Source organism: Mus caroli, unplaced genomic scaffold (genome assembly GCF_978045245.1).
Source record: "Mus caroli unplaced genomic scaffold, Mus_caroli_1 scaffold_8, whole genome shotgun sequence".
NCBI lineage: Eukaryota > Metazoa > Chordata > Mammalia > Rodentia > Muridae > Mus > Mus caroli.
Window position 1 is genome coordinate 123,449,242 of NW_028227263.1, and position 23,654 is coordinate 123,472,895.

Below are 23,654 nucleotides of genomic sequence, written 5' to 3' on the forward strand. Positions count from 1 at the left end.
TAAAGATGTCAAACATTTCTTCAATATTTCTCAGTCATTTAACATTCCGCTATTGAGAATTTTCAGTTTATATTTCCATATGTAATTGGGTTGTGTGTTATAATACCTAGTTTTCAATTTCTTAATGTATTTTGGAAATGATCCCTCTATTGGATATGGTATTGGTGAAATCTTTCATGTTCTTTTTGCTGTTCTATAAACCATTTTAATAACCATTCATCAGAAAAAAATTTCTTAAGATGATTCAAAGAATGTTTTCAGTATGTGTGAGAAATAATATATTGTGAAGTATTTTTTCTTGCTCATCATAGCAGGATTTAGGATGAATGAAACTAGACCAAAGGAGAGGTAAAAAGATACTTTTTTTTTCTTTTGCTTTGGTATTGCATATTGGTCTATGTGAAGTATAAAAGCATTTTTTCTTCAATAAAATTTAGATTAGAAATATGGCAATTATATGCTAATACATCTGCATTGTTATTCTCACACAGAGGAGATAAAATGTGTAGAAACAAGTCAAATAATAACAAGTATGGTTTTGTTCAGACAGCTCAGGAGGTACTGGCCAGAGTTTATTGGGAAAGTAGAACACATTCAGTGTATTTGCTTCATAAATCAAAAGTGAAACCTTGATGTTATAATTGTGAATATTCTTCAGCTGATGTAAGAGGAGAGGTCAAGGACAAGGGCTCAGTGTCATGGGTTGGACAGGAACTCCCTCTTTACTCAGTGCTACGATTGGTTACATAGCAACTGCACTACCTCAGCAGGAATAGTGCTGGAATTATAGCAGTGAGCCACCATACCTGGTTCATAAAGACATGTTAAACATATATTTATTCAGTAGAATTTTTCAACAGTGTTAATAAGCTGTCTTAAGGGCTTGTTATTTTAAATGACTGGCTTTCTATAGTTGAAGATCAGAGAACAAGGATAACTAGGATCCCTAAACATCAACAGCAAGGGAGAAATAGTGGGGAAGCTTGAAGATAAAACTTTACCTGCATGCCTCAACCACCTATGGGAGTCTACAAAAACAATGTGAAGAATAAAGCAAATACAGTGTAGAAGATAAAAGCTTACAAATGTGACCACAAGCATCACAATGCTATGGGTTGCTCTGATCTCAGCATAACCTCTGTTGCCTTGATGGGGAGGGAAAATGTACTGCAGTCTCTGGTAGTGTCTATACAGGAGAAGTACCATGGAGACACTGGCCCAGACCATGATGCTGATAAATATGGCATCATGGGCAAATGACAAGAACACAATGCCGACACTGAAGCCGGATGTAAAACAGACCCACTTACTTTTAATGCTGGTTTTATTATTTGTGTTCTGTGGACCACTGACTTTGATTGGAATGTAGACATTATATAAGACACCAAACAACCAACAACTACCACAGAAATAGCTTATGACCTTGGGTCTTCTTCCTCTGACCATCAGCTTACCAAAATTGCCAGGAACAAGAGTGACAAACTGATAGGTGCTCAAGACACAGGTGGAACACAAGTTTGTGCTTCTTGCTACCATGTATACGAAGTACTCAAGTTTACATTGAAGGTCATTTGGTGGATTCCTTTGAGCAACAAACACATTGTTTGGAAACACAGTCATGAATAGAATTAAGATGCTGGACACAGCCATGTTAGTACAAATCACTTGTTTGGGTCTCAGCTGACATTCATTCAAAAGTGGAGAGAAATTATGGACAAACAGAAGGATGTTAGCCATAGACCCTATCCCAAACTGACAAAGCAACACAATCTGAAGTGCCACTTCCTCAGTGGTTTTCATGGCTTCATTCTGAGAAGACATTGAAAGGCTTCTGTGCCAACTGGAGGGGTGACCACGAAGGACAGGCCTGTCCTCAGGACTCTGGTCTACTGTCCACACTTATCAGTTGATCTGGGATGATTTCTTCTAGTCAGAAGGGAGACACTACTACATTCCATTAGATAATCTTTGCCTGAGAACACTGCATGGATATTAACTCAGAATATGATTTTGTGCCACTGAATTCCTCTTATTTTGAGAAGAAACTTATACAGATGTTGTAACTATTTCTCTATTGATCAACAACATAATGACATTTTGACACAATACAAGCTTTACAGGTGAATTCGTGAAAAGTGAAAAATTAGAGTATACTGTTCAATAATTAGAATCCAATCATTCCTCATATGATTATATATGAAAATAACATTTATATGCAACCAATAAAATTTCATAAATGAATAAAGTAGCAAGAAAACAAAGTATCAAATTTTCAGAAAACCAAAATGGGAAAATATAAAATATTTCAAAAGAGTCACTAGTTTTCTTATCCCGTACATAAGCCTCAATTTATACATACAGTCTGTATATTGGAAACATTTCTGGGGACTAAATAATATTATTTATTCATAACTTCATGAATCTTGCCTCTTTTATTATGGAATCAGATGCTGGAGGTGTGTGAATCATACTCAGCTTCCCTCAGCTACTCTGAAATACATTAACACTGTCACACTTTAACCCATGTACACACAGATTATTTTGAAACTCGGATTTGAAAGCTTGTGTTTTGTTTTCCATAGGAGGAATCAGTTTCAATCCATTCACTGGATGGATTGTTAGGTAAAAGCATACATTAAACACCTATCTATAGATCTCTTTTTTTCTAATGAAATAATGCAAGGAAATGCTTACCTGCCCCTTAGTTTCTTCTTAATGCTATGAAGGTTAATGCAGGTGAGCCCAGGTTGCCAGACCTTATAAAATAACAATATAGATGAATTTAACAGCCTACAGAGAGTCAATTACTTTGTCATTTGTGGTAGCACTGGAATTGTCTGCATGGAGACTTTGGGATATCTAAGATGAAGGGATAAATATTTATCCCCAAGACAATTCACCACTTTTACCTTCTAATGGTTAATGATGATATTTGCCAGTTGGCTAGATACTAATGAGTAGCTGAGCAGAAGATAGGAAAAGTTTTCTAAGTTACCTAGGGGAAAACTTTTGGAAGTTCTGTACTCTGTTGCAGTCAGAAATTGAAGAATGTACTCCAGGGTGAATAAATGTATTTGTTTATTGCATTTTCATCAGGTACACTCTACAGCACTGTGGCACTCTTCTAAAATCCTCCTGACAACAAGGAATTTCATAAGGACCATCAACATGTGATCTAGTGTGTGGTGTTTGCTATGGAGTAATTTTACTCCACCTATTCCCTCATGTTGCACAAGAATGTTTAATATGTCAAATTACCCCCTGACACCAAGGTTTCCCTCATAAATCCTAGGGTTATGGCAGTGTGCTTTTGTCTGGAGGTAGATTGTGGCTTGTTTTCTGATAAGTCAAACTATAGAGCCTTGGGTACATGCAAAGCCTACTAGCTGCTGCTAGATTTCTAGAAAATCTGCAGTGTAAGAATCAATTCTGGTTACACAGGACAGGCGATGGATAGAACAAGTCATTAAGAGATAAATATAACCATCAATATTTATTGCAACTCTAGTTAGAATAGACAAGAAGTAAAAATAACCCGGGTGCTTATCAACTGATGATCAATGAAATGTGGGGCACTTACAGATCAGAATAGCATCAGTTGTAAAGAATAATATACAAAATCAGGAGGTAAATAGTAGGGCAAGAAATAACCAGTGTGTGAGATTTCCCAGAAACAGAAAGACAATTATCTTTCCCAGGGAAGGTATAAGGACATCCACCCACCCCCAAATTTTGACAAAAAATTTATCCTCTCTACAAGAAATGCACAGACAATGTTGGAACAGTGGCTGAGGGAAAGGCCAACCAACAACTGGCCCAACTTGAGATCTATCCCATGGGCAAGCACCAACACCTGACACAATTAATGATAATCTGTTAGGCTTGTAGAAAGCAGTCTTGCATAACTGTATTCTGAAAGACTACACCCAGAAAGTGATTGAAACAGAATCAGGAAACTGGAGTCAAACATTGGATGAGACTTGGGGAGCTTATGGAGGAGCTGACAAGAGATTGAGGGACCTAGAATGAAGAGGAAGTCCACAGGAAGACCAACTGAATCAATTAACCTGGACACTTAGGGGCTCTCAGATGCTGAGCCACCAAAAAAAAAAAAGAGTATTTATTCATGGGATGACCTAGTATCATGGCATATATGTAGCATATATGCAGCTTGGTCTTCACTTGGGTCCTGAACAACTGGAGCAGAGGCTATCTGTAAAGCTGCTGCCTGTCTATGGAATACATTGTTCTACATGGGCTGCCTTAGTGGGGGGGGGGGGGTAGGGAGGGACTGAAGAGAGGTAACTGGGAGGCAGGACAATGATCAGGATGTAAAGTAAGTACATAAATGAAAATAAAATAATTTAAGAAAATAGACATCAAAAAACAAAACAAAACAAAAACAAAAAAAGAGATTTCTCAACAAAGGAATCTCTAATGACCAAGAAGCACTTAAGGTGTTCAACATCCTTAGTCATCAAGAAAATACAAGTCAAAATGACTCTGAGATTCTATACTCTGCTTGTCAGAATGGCTTACATTAAGAAGCTCAAGGAACAGCTTGTGCTGTGAGGTTCAGGAGCAAAGAGAACACTCCTTTCCTGCTAGAGGGTGTGAAAACTTGGGCAACTATGAATATCATTAGCAAGGTTCCTCAGAAAAATTGAAAGCAATCTACCTAAAAACCCACTTCCACCTGGTTGTATACACAAAGGACCCTCAGTCCTACCAGAATGATGCTCACTCAGCTATGTTCACTGCACCCTATTCATAAAAGCCAGAATCTTAAACTAAACAGGTGTCCTGAACAGAAGAATGGATAAATAAAATGTGGTACATTCATATTAAGAACACTATTCACCCATTAAATCCATGGATTTTGCTGGCAAATGAATGGAAATAGAAAGTATCCTGATTGATGTAACCCAAGCCCCAAAAGGCACACGTGGTGCGTTTTTTCTCATAAGTACATAGAAGCCATAAAGTAGATAATGTCCATGCTACAATCCACAGACTGAAAGAAGCTGAGTAACAAGGAAGACCTAAGGGAAGATGTTTGAGTCTCACTGAGGAGGAAAAAATAGATATTGGAAGTTAATGGAGAGGGGGAACTGTGTGGGAGAGAGTGTGGGAGGGGAGCATAAGTAACCAAGTTTGGGGAGGAGAGAATCAGAGAGAATTGGGACTGGTGAGGAGGGGCATCTCTGGATGAAACCAGGACAAAGGAAACACCTAAGAACTTATAAGGGTGACCACAGATAAGGCTCTTATCAATAGGAAATGTGAAACCTGAAACAGACACCTGCAGTAACCAGGACAGGTTGTCCTTGGTGGACACAAACTTACCCACAAAAATCCTCTAACTACTCTTTGTTCAGTCTCCAGCTGTCCAGACCAATACTTCTATACTGTACTTTTCCATGGTGGTGATGGGGTGGGGATAGTCTACCTTAGTTTATAATATTAACTATGTGATTGGGCTTCGAATGCCCAGATAGAGGGGCTAGCACACCTCCCAAGCTAATATCCTACCCTCTTTGTCCAACTTGTCTCTCCTTTTCTATTTCCCACCCTGCAGTTACAATTATCCAAATGTGACACCATTATTTCCTAGCCTGCAGGCCTGGCCCTCCCATCCTGATTGGGTTTCAGGTGCCATTTGTGTTGTGCTTCTCCTCACACCCCTAACTTTGGCCCTCTATAGCTTTGGTTGGTAGACCTCTATGAGGGCCTGGAAGCCTTAGGCATTGGTCTCTAGGCCCAGAGAAAGGCTAGCAGAGACAACACCCACTCAGAAGGAGAACAAATATTAGGGGAATGGGTTAAGAACACAGAAATACTTGAAATGCCTTGAGTGGTTGGTGTTCCACGGGATATGCATTGGTACAACCCAGCAGTCCCCAGGTTGGAGGAACCTTGAAAGGATGAGCTTCCCTGGGCCCCTCACTAAGCTGGAATCCATTGGCAGCCTGTGCATGGATGTTCCTTGTGGGTTTGCCACCTCTGACTTGCCTCCTCCTTCCCTCTTGCTTTGCAGTGGACATCCTCATCATGGATGATGACAATGTTCCCAACTGCCCTCTCCCATATCAAGCTGTCCCCAACCCAGTCTGCACCTCCTCCTTGGCCCCTGCCGCAATCGTAGCCACCAGCTCCCTACATCTGCACTGACTGGGAAAAGGCTAAGCTTCACAGGTTGCAGCACCAATGCATGCACACAGGTAAGTGTCCCAACTCTTGTACCACCTGCAGCAAGACCTTCTCGCAGTGCTTGCACCTGGTGCAGCACAGGAGCATCCACACAGGCAAGAAGTCATTTGCCTGTTCAGAGTGCTGCAAGCACTTTAGCTGCAGCTCCAAACACACACAGCACCAGTACATCCACAAGGGCAAGAAGCCTTATACTTAACCCAACTGAGGTCTCAGCTTCACACAGAGCAACAGCCTAGCCAAGCACCATCACTTCCATGGTGGTCGAAAGCTCTTCATGTGCCTGAGTTGAGGCTATGGCTTCAGCCAGCCCAAGAGCCTGGCACCCCACCTGCAGTTGCACCCAGAGCTGTCAGGGCCAGGTGTAGCAGCTAAGATGCTGGAGGCCAGCGTGTAAAGCACCAGGGCACCTGATAAGGCCACAGCAGCAGAAGTTAAAATTGCAGAAGGTAAAATTACGATCCCAGCAGGCAATGGCGAGGACATCATCTTGGTGGGGATGGTGCTGCAGCGCTCTGGCCAGGGTGGGGACGTGGGCAACAGGGACACAAATGTGCAGGGCGCTGGCACCTAAGCCATACATGTGCATGGAGTGCAGGAAGGGCTTTGGGCACAGGGCTGGGCTCCTAGCCCACCAGCTTACTCAGCACGGGGACAGGCTAGAGGGCTAAAGGGTGCGGAGGAACCTGTGCACATCTGCATGGAGTGTGGTGAAGGATTCCTGTACCATGCTGCAGAGACACAAGAAGATTCATGCAGTTGGGTTACCTTCAGTTTGCAGCAACTGCAGACAGAGGACCAACTGACTGCTGTGCTGTGTGCAGGGAGTCAGGGTGGGGAGGCTTTTTAGGGATGGAGATGTCCAGGGAGGGGGATGGACAGGGCTCCTTGGGTTTGGTGGAGACTACAAGTGAGCAAGACCACAAGGGATGTCCAGAGAGAACCAGACTGAAAGCAGTGGTCTTGTCTCTCTTTCCTTCCTTCATGCTGTTCTGGGTGTAAGGGGACCCACAGGACTGCCCTACTGCCTGGGGGAGCTGCCTTTTGTAGGTTCCTAGTCTGAGAGCCAGAGACTGAGAGAACTGCAGGATCAATTGGCACTAGATGCTTAAGGGAAAGTCCACCCCTACTACAGGTCTCAGGCTGCTGTGTCCTAAGGAATGGAGGGAATCCTGGCTTTATGTATTGAGAGGGTCTTTCTTCCATTCTAGAATTCTCTCTTAATCATACTGTTTTGACCCCTTTCATCCAATATTATCTTTTCTGCCCCATGGGTCCTTATTAATTTTCTAGCCGAAGCCTTTGCTCTTCCTCCTGGATTTGCAGTAGCAGAGATGTGAAGTAGCCTCCTCTTCCTAGCATGGTCTTATTGGGAGGATGGGTGCTTTTTTCCCTGTCCTGGCAGTGGAAGAAGGGATGTTGGACAATAAATAACATTATTCAGTTGTCCCAGCACTGCCTGTTTCTTGAGTTTGGGATGGAGAAGAGAGAATGATTAAATGGAGCCATCTTCACTTTGGTGCACACAAGTGACAAACACTAAATGAGGGGTGAGCATGTTGGGCCCAGGGTGTCCCAAACCAATTCCAGAAAGAGACATGTTTACCAAGGAGTCCCTTGCTGACCTGGTAAAAGGTCACTGTTGAGAAGGTTGTTTGTTCCTGCTGGAAAGGGGATGGCTTATGGAGGACATAGAAATAGCACACCCCTCCCTGGTCCATGCTCTCATCACTCATAAGGCATATATCAGCATTCTCTGCAGAGCAAGCCTTATCTTGATGACTGCTACTATTCAGTAAAGCAGATCAGAGGAGGAGGAAGAGGAAGAGGAGGAAGAGGAGGAAGAGGAGGAGGAGGAGGAGGAGGAGGAGGAGGAGGAGGAGGAGGAGGAACATGGAGTAGATTTTTAATCCAGTACCCAAATGAGAGCAGGATGTTGGCAGTTGCTGTGGCATGCTTTGATCCAGATGCTGCTCAGTGCCAGTCCAGTGCATGCCCCAGAACCCCTGCAGCTGCAGGATCAGAAGGGACCTCCAGCGTTAGAGTTTCTTGGGCACACAGTCCCCAGCTCAAATAATTTGAGAACATGCCAGATCCAAGTTTTTTTTTACTATGTAGAACAGTACTTGAAATGTTTCTTGATGCCAATTCTCCCCTCCCCCTTCCTTGTGCCTCTTGGAAGACTTGAAAATGGCACACAACCCCCCTCCCAAACCTGTTCCCAGCTAGACATGCAGCCATATTCTCCATAAAGCAGGCTGAATAGGGTGGGGTGATGCTGTCCATTGATGAAGTGGACAATGGAAGGAGGAGGAGGAAGAGGAGCATGGACAGCTGAGATATAGACTTCAATTTTCTGAACTTGTTTGGCCATGAAATCTTGATTCATTCATAGAGCATCTTGGTGCTGGTGTGGTAAATTCTGCCACCATATGATGCCTTCGCCCTGACTGAGAGCTCTGGCCTAGGTCTCCCCCACTCAGTCCTCAGGCATCCTAGTCTCTTACCCACCTATGCCCTGCTAGGAGGAACTGTCCCATTTTTCAGCTAAGGAAACAGGTCAGAGGAGGCCAAGTGTAGCGCCCAGGTTCTCTCAGTAGAGGAATAGCAGATATTATATTCCCAGCTGTTGACTTAAAAAAAAATTATGTGCATGCATTTTCATGCGGTAGTCAGAGGACAATCTGCAGAAATTCTCTATTTCTGGGATAGAAAATTCCAGATGTGGATTCTGGGATCAACCTCTGATCATGAGTCTTGGAGGCAGGTGCCTTTCCCTGATAAACCATCTCATCAACTCATGTAGACTGTTTTCATGGATACAATTATTATGGGAGCTGTGCTGAGAATTTGGGCAAAGAATTGGTGTTTGGTCACAGTATTTTTTTTAAGTTATGGAGGAAATGCTACCAACTCTTCCCAATAGTAGCTTTCAGAGTCCTTAACTCATCATCTTTTGACATACTCAGTACAATAACTAGGCTTAGTTTTTGTAAACAGAATTTTTTGAGACATGGTATCACATAGTTCAAGCTAACCTGAAACCTGCTGTGTGGTTGATGTCCTTCATCTGATCCTCCTCCCTCCCTTCTCAGTGCTGAGACTACATAGTGTACCACCTCACTCAGCTGAAAACTGTGTTTCTGGGGCCAGAGAGATGGTTCTGTGGTTAAAATCACATCCTGCTCTTGCAAAGAACCTGGGCAGTTCCCAGCACCCACATGAATTGCTTCTAATTCCAACTCCAGTATACCTGATGGTTTATACGATCTCTGCAGGCACACACACACACAGAGAGAGAGAGAGAGGGAGAGGGAGAGGGAGAGGGAGAGAGAAGAGAGAGAAGAGAGAGAAGAGAGAGAAGAGAGAGGAGAGAGAGGAGAGAGAGGAGAGAGAGAAGAGAGAGAAGAGAGAGGAGAGAGACTTGTTTCAACATGACAAATATATTCATACTTTTAAAATATTTCCCTTCCTCTACCACCTTTCCTTCCACCTCTCCTTAGTTTCTTTGCTCTACAAATAGTTCCCCCTTCTGCTTTCATGCCATACACTCGTAGAAACACATCTGGTTTGTGTGTATGAGAAAACAGCACACTAGAGGGTTTATTGGGTGAAAGTCCTTGCCAAAGAAGCCTGGCAACTTGAGTTTACTCCCTGGAATTCACATGGTGGGAGGAGACAGCTACCTTCTAAAAGGTACCATCTGACCTGCATGTGAGCTGTATCATACCCATGACTGTGAGCACCCCAACACATTCACACACAGTAACAAGTTACTCTTTCAATGTAAGCATGCCCTACATAACCACCTTTCATTTACATAACTGTCATCTAGTAGCACCCACCATCTGTTACCTGGCATCCACATATGAACTGTATGTCTCCAGTTTACCCCACCTAATTGTCTCCATTACTGGGGATCCAATCCAGGACCTGAGGCAAGCACACTACCTCTGAGCCACATCCTCAGTCTCCATCTACCTTCTCTTTATCATCTAAGTTTCCATAAACTGCATTTATCTGTGATTGTCTAGAGGGTACACATCTCTTAATCTCTCTTCCTCTCTACCCCTTCCCCACTCTCCTTTCCCCTTCCCTATTCCAGCCCTCAAACTTGCTACATAGCAGTGGGTAACCTTGAACTTCCGATCATCCTGCCTCAACCTGCTGAGTGCTGGGATCACAAAATTTGCCACTCTGTGGTTTTTAAGTGATGTTAGGGATATCCACAGCTTTCCACATGCTAGGTATGTAAGCTACCAACTAATCCACAAGCTCCACTCCCATCACTCCTTTTAATAGCACCCAAACATGTGTGTGGATTTAAGTGGTTCAGTTATTATTCGTTTCTGACTCCCTGCTGCTTATCAATGCCACTTCAGGAACCCATCCCCATAAAAGGAGCATGTGCATTCATGTTCTGCTCCTAGAAACAAGCTTTTCATTCTCATTAGAGGAGACTTGGTAGGGTAGTCAGGTGACTACCTGACTCTAAGGCTTTCTTTTCAAAACAGGCTGTCATTATGTAGGCTCTGCTGTCCTGGAACCCACTTTATGTGCCACCAAGTTGTACTGCCTCCCAAGTGCTTGGAATAAAGATGTGTTCCACTACACATGGAAACTTGTGCTTTCACAAGTAACAAGCCTAGAACATTCTCTGGCTTCAGAAATGCTGTTTGCATTATGAGGCTCCAAAAAAAAAAAAAAAAAGTGGTCGGAGGCCCATGGGAGCGGCTGAATGCTTCCCTGGTGCTCCAGGGATAGCAATGGCATCCAGAGTAGATTTCCCGACTCTGAATGATGGCTTTTCCATCTACTCTATGGGAATGCTCAGGCACCCCATGCCTCAAAATCCTTGAAAGATGGGTATAAGCTACCCACATCTTAGGTGTCATGAAGGTCTGTACATGCATGCATCACAGGAGCACAGCAAGGAGATGGTCCAGAGGGGTGAAGAGTCCATTTTTCATGTGTGGTATCTATGTGTGTATATGCATATTTTCGGACGCGTGTATACATATGTGTGGGTCCCCATGCTTCTGTGTGAATGTGCACATGGAGCCATTTCTCCCTTCAGTTGATTCTGTGAGAATATTTTCTTTCTCAATCTCCCAGCACTGGGATTACAAGCATATACCCACACCTGGCTTTTTATATGGGTTGTGTGTATCAAGTTCAGACACTCATGCTTGCATGATAAGCCCTTTACTGAGTCACTGCCCCCCATCTCATCTCTGCCCTTACGCCACACCCACATGGATTGATGATGTGACCTCAATGCTTTTCTAAATGCTGTGTTTATTTCATTCCCACTACATCCTCCGAGGTGAGACAAACATTTCACAGATACTGCAGTGCTAGGACGTGAAGGAGAGGGGACTCATGTCTTCAGTTTTCCACCAGTTTCGGTCATCTTCATCAATAGCATACCAATCACCATCAATCACCACGTGGGGCTTGACAAACTGCACTTCCTCCAGCTGTCTTCTCACTCGGGCATAGTACTCCTGCTTCCACAGGCTGGGAAGAAAGAGATTTCATGCTAGGACCTACTGTCCTGGAAGCCATATCAAGACTACAACCCTTTTTGAGAACTCTCAATGAACATAGTACATCACTCCACCCCCATAGATTAAAAAGTCTAGGGAAGGGACTTCCAAGGCCCCAGCCCTAATGGAAGAAGGAGAATCACTTTCATTTCTTTGAAGACCTGGTAGGTTTCTCATGCTCCAGGGAATGACACCATACCCCTGTGCCTATGAACTTCAATAGTTGGAGGCAGTGGGTTATTAAACTAATTTAAAAAATTAAGTTGTGAGAGAGATATATTGGAGTACCATGGGAAGATCTGGAGGAAGTAGTGGCAGGTGTATATCATCAAAAGATGTGATATGGATGTATAAAAGTTTCAAAGAGTAAGCACATTATTTAACAAAATAAAAGGACTGGGGAGATGAGCTCAGTTTATGAAGTACTTGCCATGAAAGCATCAGAAACTGCTTTTAAACCACATGGAAAAGCCAGGCTTCCAGGCTGGAGAGACAGCACAGTCTGAGGTCAAGAGCACTGGCTGCCCTTCCAGAGGACATGGGTTCTATTACCAGCACCTACACAGCAGCTCATAACCACTAGGCCCAGAGGAGTGGCTGGCCTCCGTGGGCTTTGCATACAAGTAGTATATAAACATACATTCAGGCAAACATTCACACCCATAAATTAAAAATATCTAAAACATAGAAACAAAACATAACCCAAGCTGGGCCAGGTGAGGTTGCATACAGGTTTAATCCCTCAGGTAGATCTCTGTAAGTCTGAGGCCAGGCTGATGCCAGGGCAGCCAGAACTATACAGTGAGATTCTGTCTTAGACAAAACAAAAAACAAACCCATCATGCAACGTCCAAGACGGATAGATACTCTGAGACCTCTCAGGTTAACCCCTTGGCCTTCACATATACCGGCACACATATGCATGTGAGCCACAGAATCCACACATATAATAGTAAGTCCTAAATGCACAGGGATCTACTCTGTGTTGGGCCTTGTCCCAGATTTGAGGCACAGTGATGGGCAACGGCAAGGACAAGGGTAAGGCAAAGTCCCACCCATTCCAGTCCAGGAGAAGGGTATGCAAGGATTTAAATTGCTGCAGAGAAATCCCATTTTGCCTGTAACAAATAAATTGGTAAAAATCTAGGTCTGTAGCCGGGCGTGTTGGCGCACGCCTTTAATCCCAGCACTCGGGAGGGGAAAAATGTGTGTGTGGGGGTGGGTGTATGGATGTGTTCCAGGTGAAAGTTGGGGGGTGGGTCGGGGACCCAGAGAGGGAGGAAGGGGGGAAGGAGGAGGGAAGGGGGCACATGTGTGGGAGTGCAGAGTTGAGGGGGAAGAAGGGAGAGAAAGGGAGAGAGAAGGAGAGAAAGGAGGAGAGGGAGAAGGGGAGAGGGACAACAAATACAAGCAAGAATGCAGAGAACAGAGGCCAGCATTGGGTGCCTTTTCCCCATCACTCTTCACTTTGAGACAAACTCACCAAATCCAGGGCTTGCCAATAGGCTAGGCAGGCTGGCTAACCTACAAACTCCAGCATCTTTCTGGTCTCTGCCTCCCTAGTGCTAAGACTGCAGGTATGTGCACCACCACAGCTGGCTTTTATATGGGTTCTAGAGACCAGCACTCAGGTCCTCAAGCTTGTGTGGGAAGCACTTTACAGGAGGAACAATCCCCCCAAGACTGTACCAATTGCTAAGTCCATTCTCATCACTGTGCATTGTAGCTCATTGTTACAGCTGGCTCTTTTAAACAACATTCTGCCTTTTGCTCTTGTTTGTGCGTGTACCTTGTAATGTACTTATGTAAAGATTGCCAACCTCACTCAGCCAGAATTCCCAACCCTCCATTCCCTCCTGTCTGTCTTCAATGATACTCCATCCCTATAAGTCACTCCTGGGCCTTTTGCACTTATATCCATGTGCTGAAATTTTCACTTTGGATAAATCATGGCTATTATCTGGAGAACTTACTCACCAGTCATTTCACCATCAGCCTCACCTGGGCTGCTTGCCCAATCTTCTCTAGCCAAATTATTTGTTTTTATTTTTGGAGCAGAGTCTTGTTACACAAGAATACCTGGTCCAGAATGTACTAGGTATGCCTGACTTCAAACTTGCAGCAATCTTCCTGTCTCTGCTTCCTTAGAGGCAGGACTACAGACACGCACCACCTTGCTCAGTGCTTCACCCAAATTACTTTCTTGGATTATAAGTATACTTGGGCATGTGGGATGGCTCAATGGATAAAAATACTTGATGGCCAAGCCTGACAACCTGAGTTTTATCCCCAGAATCAAGAAAGAGAAAACTGACTTTTTCAAGTTGTTCTGACTCCACATATGCACATAAATAAATGTTAGTATTTTTAAATGTATGTGTATGTGTCTATATGTGCCTATTTCTACTATGCACTTGCAGTGCCCAGAGACCTGGAGAGGGTATTAAAACACGAAAACTCAGATATAGGCTGTTATGAGCCACCAAGTGTGCTCTGGGTACTGAACTCAGTTCCCTTGCAAGATTAGCAAATCTTTAAAGTTATCTAGCCATTTTTCCAACCCCATTTTAACCCACTCCATTTAATAATGAGTGGGAGGCACCATTTATCAGGACTCAGGAACTCACCAGTGGCTACTTTCAATATTTAACATGCATGACAAACTTGTCTATTTTTGATTGAGGTAGGGTCTGAGATTTATGCTGTCCTAGAACTCACTATATGTAGTCAAAAATGATCACTTATTTATGGCCTTCCTTTTGTCTTAAGTCTGACAAGGACTACAGTTGTAGGTATGAGTCACAACACTTGGCAAAATTAACCATCTTAACTATTTGGATGTATTAGTGGCATTACACACATGTAGTGCTACCACCTTCTTCATAACTCTCCCATCATCTCAAACTGAAAAGCCTGTAGATGATAAATATCAACTCTAAATTTTCCATTCCCTTTTAAATTATTTTGGCAGTGCTACAGATGGAACCCAGGACTTTATATATGCGGAAAAAAAAGGGCTCTTCTCTGGAGTTTTAAGCCTCTAACCTTCTTTGTTGTATCCTTTAGCAACTTCGTCTTTCTGTCATGATGAGTCTACCACCTAGGAATTTCATATGAATAGTATCACACAGCATTTGCCTTTTGTGACTACTGACTTCACTTAAAGTCATTGTGGTTTATTCATGTAGGAGCACACATCAAACTCCCTTTCTTGAAAACTGCCACTAAGAACATATATGTACACATGTTTTTTGAGACAGGGTCTCACTGTGTAACCTTGGCTGTCTTGGAACTTTCTCTGACAGTGGTTATCAACCTGTGGATCCAGAGCCTCCCAACTTGGGGGCTCACATATCATAATAGTAGCAAAATAAGTTATGAAGTAACAACAAAATGATTATATGGTTGGGGGTCACCACAACACAAGGAAGTGTATTAAAGGGTCACAGCATTAGGAAGGTTGAAAACCACTGCTCTGGATAAAGACAGTTGCCAAGCCACGGTCTCAACTACTTTCAATTGCTTCTGTTTCTCCAATTAACGTGTCAGAGTGCCTGAGTTTATGTCTCAGGAGACAATTTGGAACTTACCCAATTATCCACAGGTTAGAGACAGGGCTTTGGAACGCAGAGCACAGCTTCAACATCCCTGATGTACTGAAGTCATTCTTCACCAGATTTAGGCTGTTCAGGTGAGGGTTGCAAGAGATGGCCAATGACAATGCCTCACAGCATTTGGAAGTCAACCTACATGCCCCCAACCTACCAGAAGACCAAGAAGGAACCCATTAATGATGGACCCTCCACTTGGCTGGCCTTTAAGAGTTCAACCACGTGCTTACAGGTGAGAGGGACTCCATGCAGAGCCTGACTTAATTGCTCTTGGAGAGAGCCCAACATTCTCATTTCTAAGTTCTGGTTCTGGCTCTGATTGCTGCTGAGTACCTCAAAGTGCCTTTGTGAAACAGCCCAGCTACACTGAAATCAGGAATATGACAAGAAATACAGAAACACTTGCTGATACTGCGCCAAATACTCAGTAGGGTGGGGAGCTTCATGAAGTCTGGACATGCTCATGGTACAAAGTTGCATGGGTACTGCTCTTGTTGAGGGCGCTCTTAAGAGATTATCACACCTAGGAGGTCAGAGCTTGGAGACCATGACATAGGAGATAAAGCTGAAGACTTTAAAGGTTTAGGGTTTTAGGAAAATGGATGAAACTGGCAGTTAGCATAGGAAGTGAAGTCAGGCAGATCTGGAAAGTCAAATATTGCATTGTTTTCTCTTGTTCGTGGAACCCAGATTGTAAGTAGGTACATAAAGTCATATGTAGATATGATGTACATATATACATAAATATACGCCACTAAAGAAGATGTGAAGCTGATTCTAGGGGAATGAAAGCAAACTAATAGGGTGGGAGGGGAGGGGTGTGAGAGGGGAGGGATGGAGGGAGGGAAGGAAGGAGGGAGGGAAGGAGGGGGAGAGAGAGAGAGAGAGAGAGAGAGAGAGAGAGAGAGAGAGAGAGACACTTGTCAATGTATATTATATACTTGTGTGAAAGTGTACCTGTGAAACCCAATACTATGTAGGATGAATGTATGTAGTAAAAATTTAGGACTTTATCCTAAGAGCAGCATGCCAGAGAGAATATCATTAACAAGGGGCACCGGAACAATTAATCAGAGACTAAAAGCATCTGCTGCTCTTGCACAAGACTTGGTTTGGCTCTCAGCTCCACACCAGATAGCTTACAGTTACCCATTAACTTTGGCTCCAGGAGATCTGATGCCTTCTCCTGACCTCTCCTGTGGGTACAAGCATGCATGTGATGCAACTAGAGATGCAGGCATGTGCGCGCAAACACACACTTATACAATAAACTTTAAATGAAAAGATCAAGTGACCATGGAGCTGGGCATGGCAGCACACTCCCATAATCCTTACACTGAAGAGGCTGAGACACAAGGATTGTAAGCTTGGCCTGCATGGAGAGACTCCACCTCGAAGGGGCGAGGGCGAATCAGTTGATAATGGTATTATCAGATACTTTAAAAGTTACGATTATTTGTTCTGTGTATATATGCATGTGGGGGGGGGGGTCAGATGAGAACTTATAGCTTGTTCTCTCCTTCAACCTAGTGATAGAATTCACATTGTTGGATGCCTGCTGAGCCATCTCACTGGCCCATAATCTAGTAATTAGATAAATTAGTTTTATTTCTATTTATGTCTGTTGTGTGATTGTGTGGGAGTGTATGAGTGCATGTGTGAGTGTGCACACATGCACACTCATGAATTAGATCTCACAGAACTCAATGTAGCCCAGGCATCAGACCCAAGATGATCCTCCTTCATCCTCTTGTGTGCTGGAATTACAGGTGTGAGCCACCGTACCTGGGTAGGACTCTGGTCTAACAGACTCCCAGGTGGATGACATGATGACTAAAGTCTTAAGAACCACCACTGTTCCTGGTTGTTCTGTATTCATTCTTCCTGCTCAATTAAATGTGCTGGACCACCAAAGTATTAGTTTCTGTATTTCCAGCACCAAGGGCGAAGTTCAATGAGCATCTATCTGAAGGTTCCCCACTTGAAGATCAGGAACACCCAGACCCATGACCCCGAGGTAAATACTGTATGACTTTATGAAGTCATTAACATGACAACAGCACCCTGGTTTCATGTTCAGGTCCTCTCACCTTCACTAAACCCAGCCCCTCAAAGAGGTGATCCCAAGAAGTTACCCAAGTCTCCTCAGGGAGCTGCTATTTTGCTTCAGTCCCTCGCACAGGGTTATGACTCCTTTGTCACCCAGGGCGTTGTGACCAAGATCCAAACTTTTTAAGTGCTTGGTTGTTGTGATCATACAGGCCAGGTCCTCGCAGCAGTTCTGTGTGAGTTGGCAGTCCACTAGTCTGCAAGAGACACAGAGGACCCACATCTTCAGTGGGGAACAAATACAGCAAGAGTAACATTCGCAAACACTCAGCACATATGCCTTTATTTCCTTTTAATAGAATGTCTTGGGGTCAGTGAGAAGGCTCAGTGGATAGAGGTACTTGCCACCAATACTGCTGACTCTAGTTTGATACCCTAGATTCACATATGGTCGAAAGGGAGAACTGTTTCCTGCAAATTGTCCTCTGACCCTGTTGCAATAAAGGCTCTCACCCAAAATTAAATATAATTTAAATAGAGATGGTCTTTATTCTCTGTGGTGTACACATGGGTGCATATGTGTATGGGAGTGCAGGGGTAGTCACATCTGTGCACATGTGTTTGGAGGCCAGAGATTGGCCTCAATACAATCAACAGAAACACTTCATTTCCGTGTACCTTAAGCTTGCCATTTTAGAGAGACTTGCTGGCCAGTGAGCCACTGGGATCTTTTTGGCCCTCCTTCCCTAATGCTGGGTTTACAGGCTCATGTTGGAGGCTTTTATGGGGATTATGTGAGTCTGAATGCAGGTCTTCATGCTTACTCAGCACGTTCTGTATCCAGGAAGCTAACTGCAGTCCCAAGAGGTAGCCTTTCTAACCTATTCTCATGAATGGTACAGAGTAGATGTTATCCTGGGAGAGGGATAGCAGTGGGGAAGAAAATGCAGTGGTTGAACAGAGGCATCTTTGAAAAAATAACTTGTATATCAATTGAGTCTCAGATACAGAAGGGGCCAAAGTTGTCCACAGGCTGAGAGACAGGCAAGGACTGAAGAAGTAAATTTTACTACAGAATGCCAGGACAGAGAGGAAAGGACACAGAAACTCATTGTAGTATACCAACAGAAGCTGGGATTTCCCAAAGAAGTGGAACCTTGTGCTTCTGTTGTAGAGTGGGGTGAGTGGAGAGTGACACCACAAGAACAGCTAGATGGTCGGAGTCTATTTTATATATCCCTGCCTGTCCTAGAACTCACCATGTAGAAATCATGTGGCCTCTCAACTCAGAGGTCCTCCTGCCTCTGCCTCCTGAGCGCTGGGATTAAAGGCATGTGCCACTATGCCTGGCTGCTTGAGTTTGATAATTCAAAGATTCTCAAAAATTTTGTACTAAACCCAGACACCCACGAAAATTTAGTATCACATTGATGCCCACAAGGGAAAAGTCTTACATCTAACTTCATGTGACAGCTCATGGCTATAACATATCTGCACTTGAAGCTCTGTGTGAAACCACTTTTACACTCTATGTTTAAGGAATGTATGAAATATAAATCCTCTTTACATTTAGATTTTGGGGCTAACCCTAGGGTTGGGGGTGTAACTCCGTAATAGAGCACCTGCCTAGAATCCCTCAGTGAGAGCCTGGGGAGTGTGGCTCAGTAATAGTGTATATGCATCGATCTTGGTTGCACTCCTGGAGTACCTCAAACAGCACCCCACTCAAAAAAAAAAATCTCTGAAGCCATGAACAGATTTTAGGGATCAAGGATGACTGAGAACTACTTTTGCCTTGGGGTCCCTGTTCATAGTAATTCCTTCTTTCCTTCAACTCTGTGAACTCAGCTCCTCACTTATCTATCTACTGTGACGGCCAGGAAGAGGAGTACTTGACCCTAGAGTTGGTTTTTGATTCTCACATCTCCTTATCCATCTCTTGCTCTCCAAAAACCTGGCAGCAGAGATGACCCTTAACCCCCACTGTTCACTCACTCCAGTTCTTTAAGGTAACAAGTAGGTTCCTTTAAAGCTTCACACAGTAGCTTCATTGCATCATCCCCTACAGGGTTCATGGTCAGGCTCAGGTGCGTCAGCTTTGTGTTGTTTGCAAGTCTCAATGCCAGGAAGCCGTAAGCATCACCTACAATGTTGCAGTGATTCAGTCTGTGGAGACAAATGGGAGAGAAAGATCACCACTGTTCTTTCCTATGACCTTGGATAAGAGACTCCTCTTGGTCTCAGTTTACCCTTCTGTAGGATGGGACTCCTATTTATATTGCCCATTGCTGTCAGCCTCAAGTGGAGGTGATTAAAGAAGTTGGTAGTTACTAGCCTTAGGCCATACTGGAAGAGTCTCAAACTGACCAGGCTGGCAAGATGGCTTAACAGGTTAAGAGTGCTTGCTGTCAGAGCCGGGCGTGGTGGCACACGCCTTTAATCCCAGCACTCGAGAGGCAGAGGCAGGCAGATTTCTGAGTTTGAGGCCAGCCAGGTCTACAAAGTGAGTTCCAGGACAGCCAAGGCTACACAGAGAAACCCTGTCTCGAAAAACCAAAAAAAAAAGAGTGCTTGCTGTCAAGCCCGAGAATGTCAGCCTGAGTTCGTTCTCTGGGAACTACATGGTGGAAGAAAATAACTGACTCCTACCATCTTATATGGGTAGGCCACCCATATGCCTGCTGTGCAGGCACACACACAGGCACATGCATGTACACACCCTCTGAACCTCTAGTCCTCCTGTATTTTTAATAGGATGAAAATATTAATTTTATTGTATATATGTGGGACTGTACTTATGCTATGGTGCATGAAAGGAGGTCAGAGGATAATTGGTTCAAGTTGGTTCTCTCTGTCCCACTGTGCAATCACAGGGATCACATTCAGACTGTCAACCTTAGCAGCAAGTGCCTTTACCTACTGACCCATCTTGCCAGCCCCTATTTATATATTTTTTGAGACAGGATCTTCGGTAGGCTAGGCTGGTTGGGAACTCATTTTGTTGATGAGGATAACCTAGAATTTCTACCTCCACGTCCTGAATATTGTCATTACAAGTAAGCGTGACTCCATGCAGCTAAGCTTATATCCTTTAACAGACTTCCTGGATTATTCAGACATGCTGAACACATTTTCACATTTTTGAAATGAAGGTATGTGCATCAGCAAGGATGTGCCACAGGACCACTTGTGAGACTCAGCTCTCCTTCCATTATATGGGTCCTGGGGATTGAACTCAGGTCATCAAGCTTGGCTGCAACTTCCTTTACCAGCTGCCTCATATGTTTTATTCACAAGAAGTTATTAGTGGGCTAATTATTAGTGGGCTAATTTAATTCCCTTAAAGCAAAGGGAATGAACAAGAAGAAGCACCCCACACCCCCAACCAGAATAAACAGCTTGCGTTAATCAGTGTTAACAAGAATTTCATTCTTTGTCAGACTTAAGATTTATGGTTGAAGGTAACTTAGTTTTTAAAACATTTACATGGGACAAGTGTTACACAGCAGCTGAGGAGAATGTCTTCCCACTGTGGCCTGCACAAGTGGTGCTCCTAGGAGCTTCCAACACCATGTATCTGTGGTCTTATCCCTGAGCCAACTGCTGCCTCCTAAAAAAATATTTTCCTAGGTACGTGTCCATGTGTGCATGTGTGTGTAGGCCCTTGACAGTTGTTCCTCAAATGAGATCACAAGTCTCATGAGGCTACATAAGATCCTGCTCTCAGAAATCTCAGGCTGGAAGGATGACTCAGTGGGTAGACTGCCTCTTAGACAATTGTCTAACCTGTGTCTGGATCCCTAGAGTCCAGCACATATCTGTATCCCTGCACCATGAATGGTAGATGGGAGTGCCTTAAAGCAAGAAGGTTGGCTGCTGGTGTTTTCCTTGATGGATCTCCACCACCTGATTACACTGAGGCAAAGTATCTTCCTTGAACCTAGCTAGCTTGCCGATTTGGCTAGTCTGGCATATGCAAACAACAGAGAGCCCCAGCTCAAGAAGGTGGAAAGTGAGACTCAGTGGCCAAGGCTGACCTCAGTGTGGCATGCACATTTCTGTACTCACATGGATGGGTGTCCCACATGTGAATGTTCACCCCCTCCTTGATACACCAACACCCCAACTAGAAAGTGACTGCAGTATTGCTAAGCACCAGGAGGCTAGGACATCCCTTGTGATGTTCTAGATAACACTTGTCAGGCACAAGCCACTGTAGCTGGATCCACAGTAGACATGAAGGAAAGCATTGTTCCATGGAAAACACAAAGTCAGAGTTGAGTGGCTGATGAAAGAACAATCAAAGATCCCAGGAAGAAAAGCCTGTGTCACCAGGAATAACAGCTTCAGACTGGGCAGTCAAGGATACTTAGGGAATACAGCTCCACTATATTTGAAGGAAACCTTTTCCACTACAAGAAAACAAAGACAGATAGGATTTACAAGGACAGAGCAAAGCACAGAAACAGAGAGGGACAGGACTCAGCCCAGATGGCTACCCTACACCTGTGTATTCAACAATATCTGTATCAAACATTACAAAAAAAATGCTGTGCCTGAAATAAACATATAAAGCAGTTTTGTGGTCCATATTCAGTAATACGACTACATACCATATATACTTCACTTTGTCATTAGAAGGCATAGTGTGTGCAGAGAAATGTGTACAGGATATTGCAAATACACCATCTTATATTTTTGAAAAATACCGTAGAACTTGAGATGACTGGGTAAAGTTGTTTGCAAGAGGACCTGAGTTCACATCCTAGGAATCCATAGACATGCAGGTCAGACTTAGTGACCTCCTATAATCTCAGTGGTTCTGAGGCAGAGATAGGTCCACTGAGCTAGCTAGCTGGGATAGATGAATTAACAACTGGGTTCAAGCTAGATTCTAGACAGAAAGTGACTGAAAACAGCAAACATTCAGCCTCCACATGCACACACATCTGTACCCACACACATACACATCCTCTTAACCGCCTCTCCCCATAAACATACACAAGCAAATTATAAAACAAAGGTTGTGTTTGGAAAGAATCTTGAGGGCTGGAAAAACAAAACAAAAAATCGGCATAGTGGGTAAAGGGGCTTGCAGCCAAGCCCAGTGATTTGAGTTTGACCCCCAAGACCCACAGGGTAGGAAGGAGAGAACCAACTCCTGCAAGTTGTCCTCCCAACCTACATGTGAGTGCTGTGGCATTTGTACTCATCCCTGTATATAATCATGTAATAAAAGCCCAGAATCATCTTCAAAACATATACACAAGTAGCAATATCAAAAAGGTTTCATACTAATGAGAGTCAAAGAACCGGAGCCCTAAACATACTGGGAGTGCTGAGAGGAATATGAGCCTATGAACCGCCCCCAAGGCTCACATACTTGAACAATTGGTTCCCCCGTTGGTAGTGCCCCCTAGGGAGACTGTGGAACCATTAAGAGGTGGAGCCTTACTGGAGGAAGTGCACAGCTGGAGGTGGGCTGTGGGGGTTACAGCCTCATCTTACTTCCTGTTCTGCTTCCTACCATGTGTTTAAAAAAAAAAAAATGTGCTCAGCGGCTTCCTGCTCCTGCCATTTTGTTTTTCCTGACTACCGCCACGCCATCCCCATGGAGCTGGAATCCCTCTCTCTGGAACCACGAGCTAAGACAAACCACAACCCCCTTTCTTCTTAAAGTTACTTTTTGTAAGGGTGTTGCATCACAGCAATACAAAAGTATCCAATACACTGGGGGAAGCTGCTTCCACTGTACCGCATACCGTCACTCTAACTCCCACACACCAACCTCCCACCCACATCTTTCCCTTATAGAACACACACACCTATTCGTCTGAAAGCTGTGATGGCCTCCCAAAGAAACTAACCAGACTCACATCAGCCGCTGGAGAGCACATTCTGGATTCCTCAGGAACTGACACAGCTGTTGCACTCCTTCAGTCCCCAGGCTGTTGTTTGACAGGCACAGGTGAGTCAAGTTCTGGTTGCTGAAAAGGGCTGAGACCAGAAGGTGGCAGCTCTCAGGTGTGAGGCCACAGCTGTCCAGTCTGCAAGGAGAACCCCATAACCCCAGAGAAAACAATGAGGTCCATTCTTGTTTCCCTCCTCTGAACTTGCATTCCAACATTTATTATGGTACTACTCATAACAGCTAAACTATGGAACCAACCAAAGTGTCCAGCAACAGAATAATTTATATGGAAAATGTATATACAGTTAATGGAATATTAATGGA

The 23,654-nt window shown here is 43.9% G+C and overlaps 2 protein-coding genes and 1 pseudogene across 2 annotated transcripts in view; 1 reads left to right on the forward strand and 2 right to left on the reverse strand.

Moving 5' to 3' along the window:
• Positions 1-891: 891 nt before the first annotated feature.
• Positions 892-2,712, reverse strand: LOC147003444 (vomeronasal type-1 receptor 4-like). Its single transcript, XM_085841014.1, has 2 exons — positions 2,695-2,712; positions 892-1,947 (listed from the first exon to the last, which is right to left on the reverse strand). Exon 2 carries the CDS (start codon positions 1,819-1,821, stop codon positions 892-894), a length of 930 nt encoding a protein of 309 aa, XP_085697140.1. The 5' UTR covers positions 1,822-1,947; positions 2,695-2,712.
• A 3,333-nt stretch (positions 2,713-6,045) lies between these two features.
• LOC147003445 (uncharacterized) lies at positions 6,046-7,016 on the forward strand (annotated as a pseudogene).
• Positions 7,017-11,567: 4,551 nt separating this feature from the next.
• LOC147003446 (NACHT, LRR and PYD domains-containing protein 5-like) overlaps positions 11,568-23,654 on the reverse strand; it is a 38,637-nt gene continuing 26,550 nt past the window's right edge. The window contains exons 12-16 of the mRNA XM_085842470.1: positions 23,296-23,466; positions 19,415-19,585; positions 17,506-17,676; positions 15,350-15,520; positions 11,568-11,730 (exon numbers count right to left, since the gene is read on the reverse strand). Of these exons, the coding sequence (XP_085698596.1) occupies positions 11,568-11,730; positions 15,350-15,520; positions 17,506-17,676; positions 19,415-19,585; positions 23,296-23,466 (847 nt within the window). The remainder of the gene's footprint in view (positions 11,731-15,349; positions 15,521-17,505; positions 17,677-19,414; positions 19,586-23,295; positions 23,467-23,654) is intronic.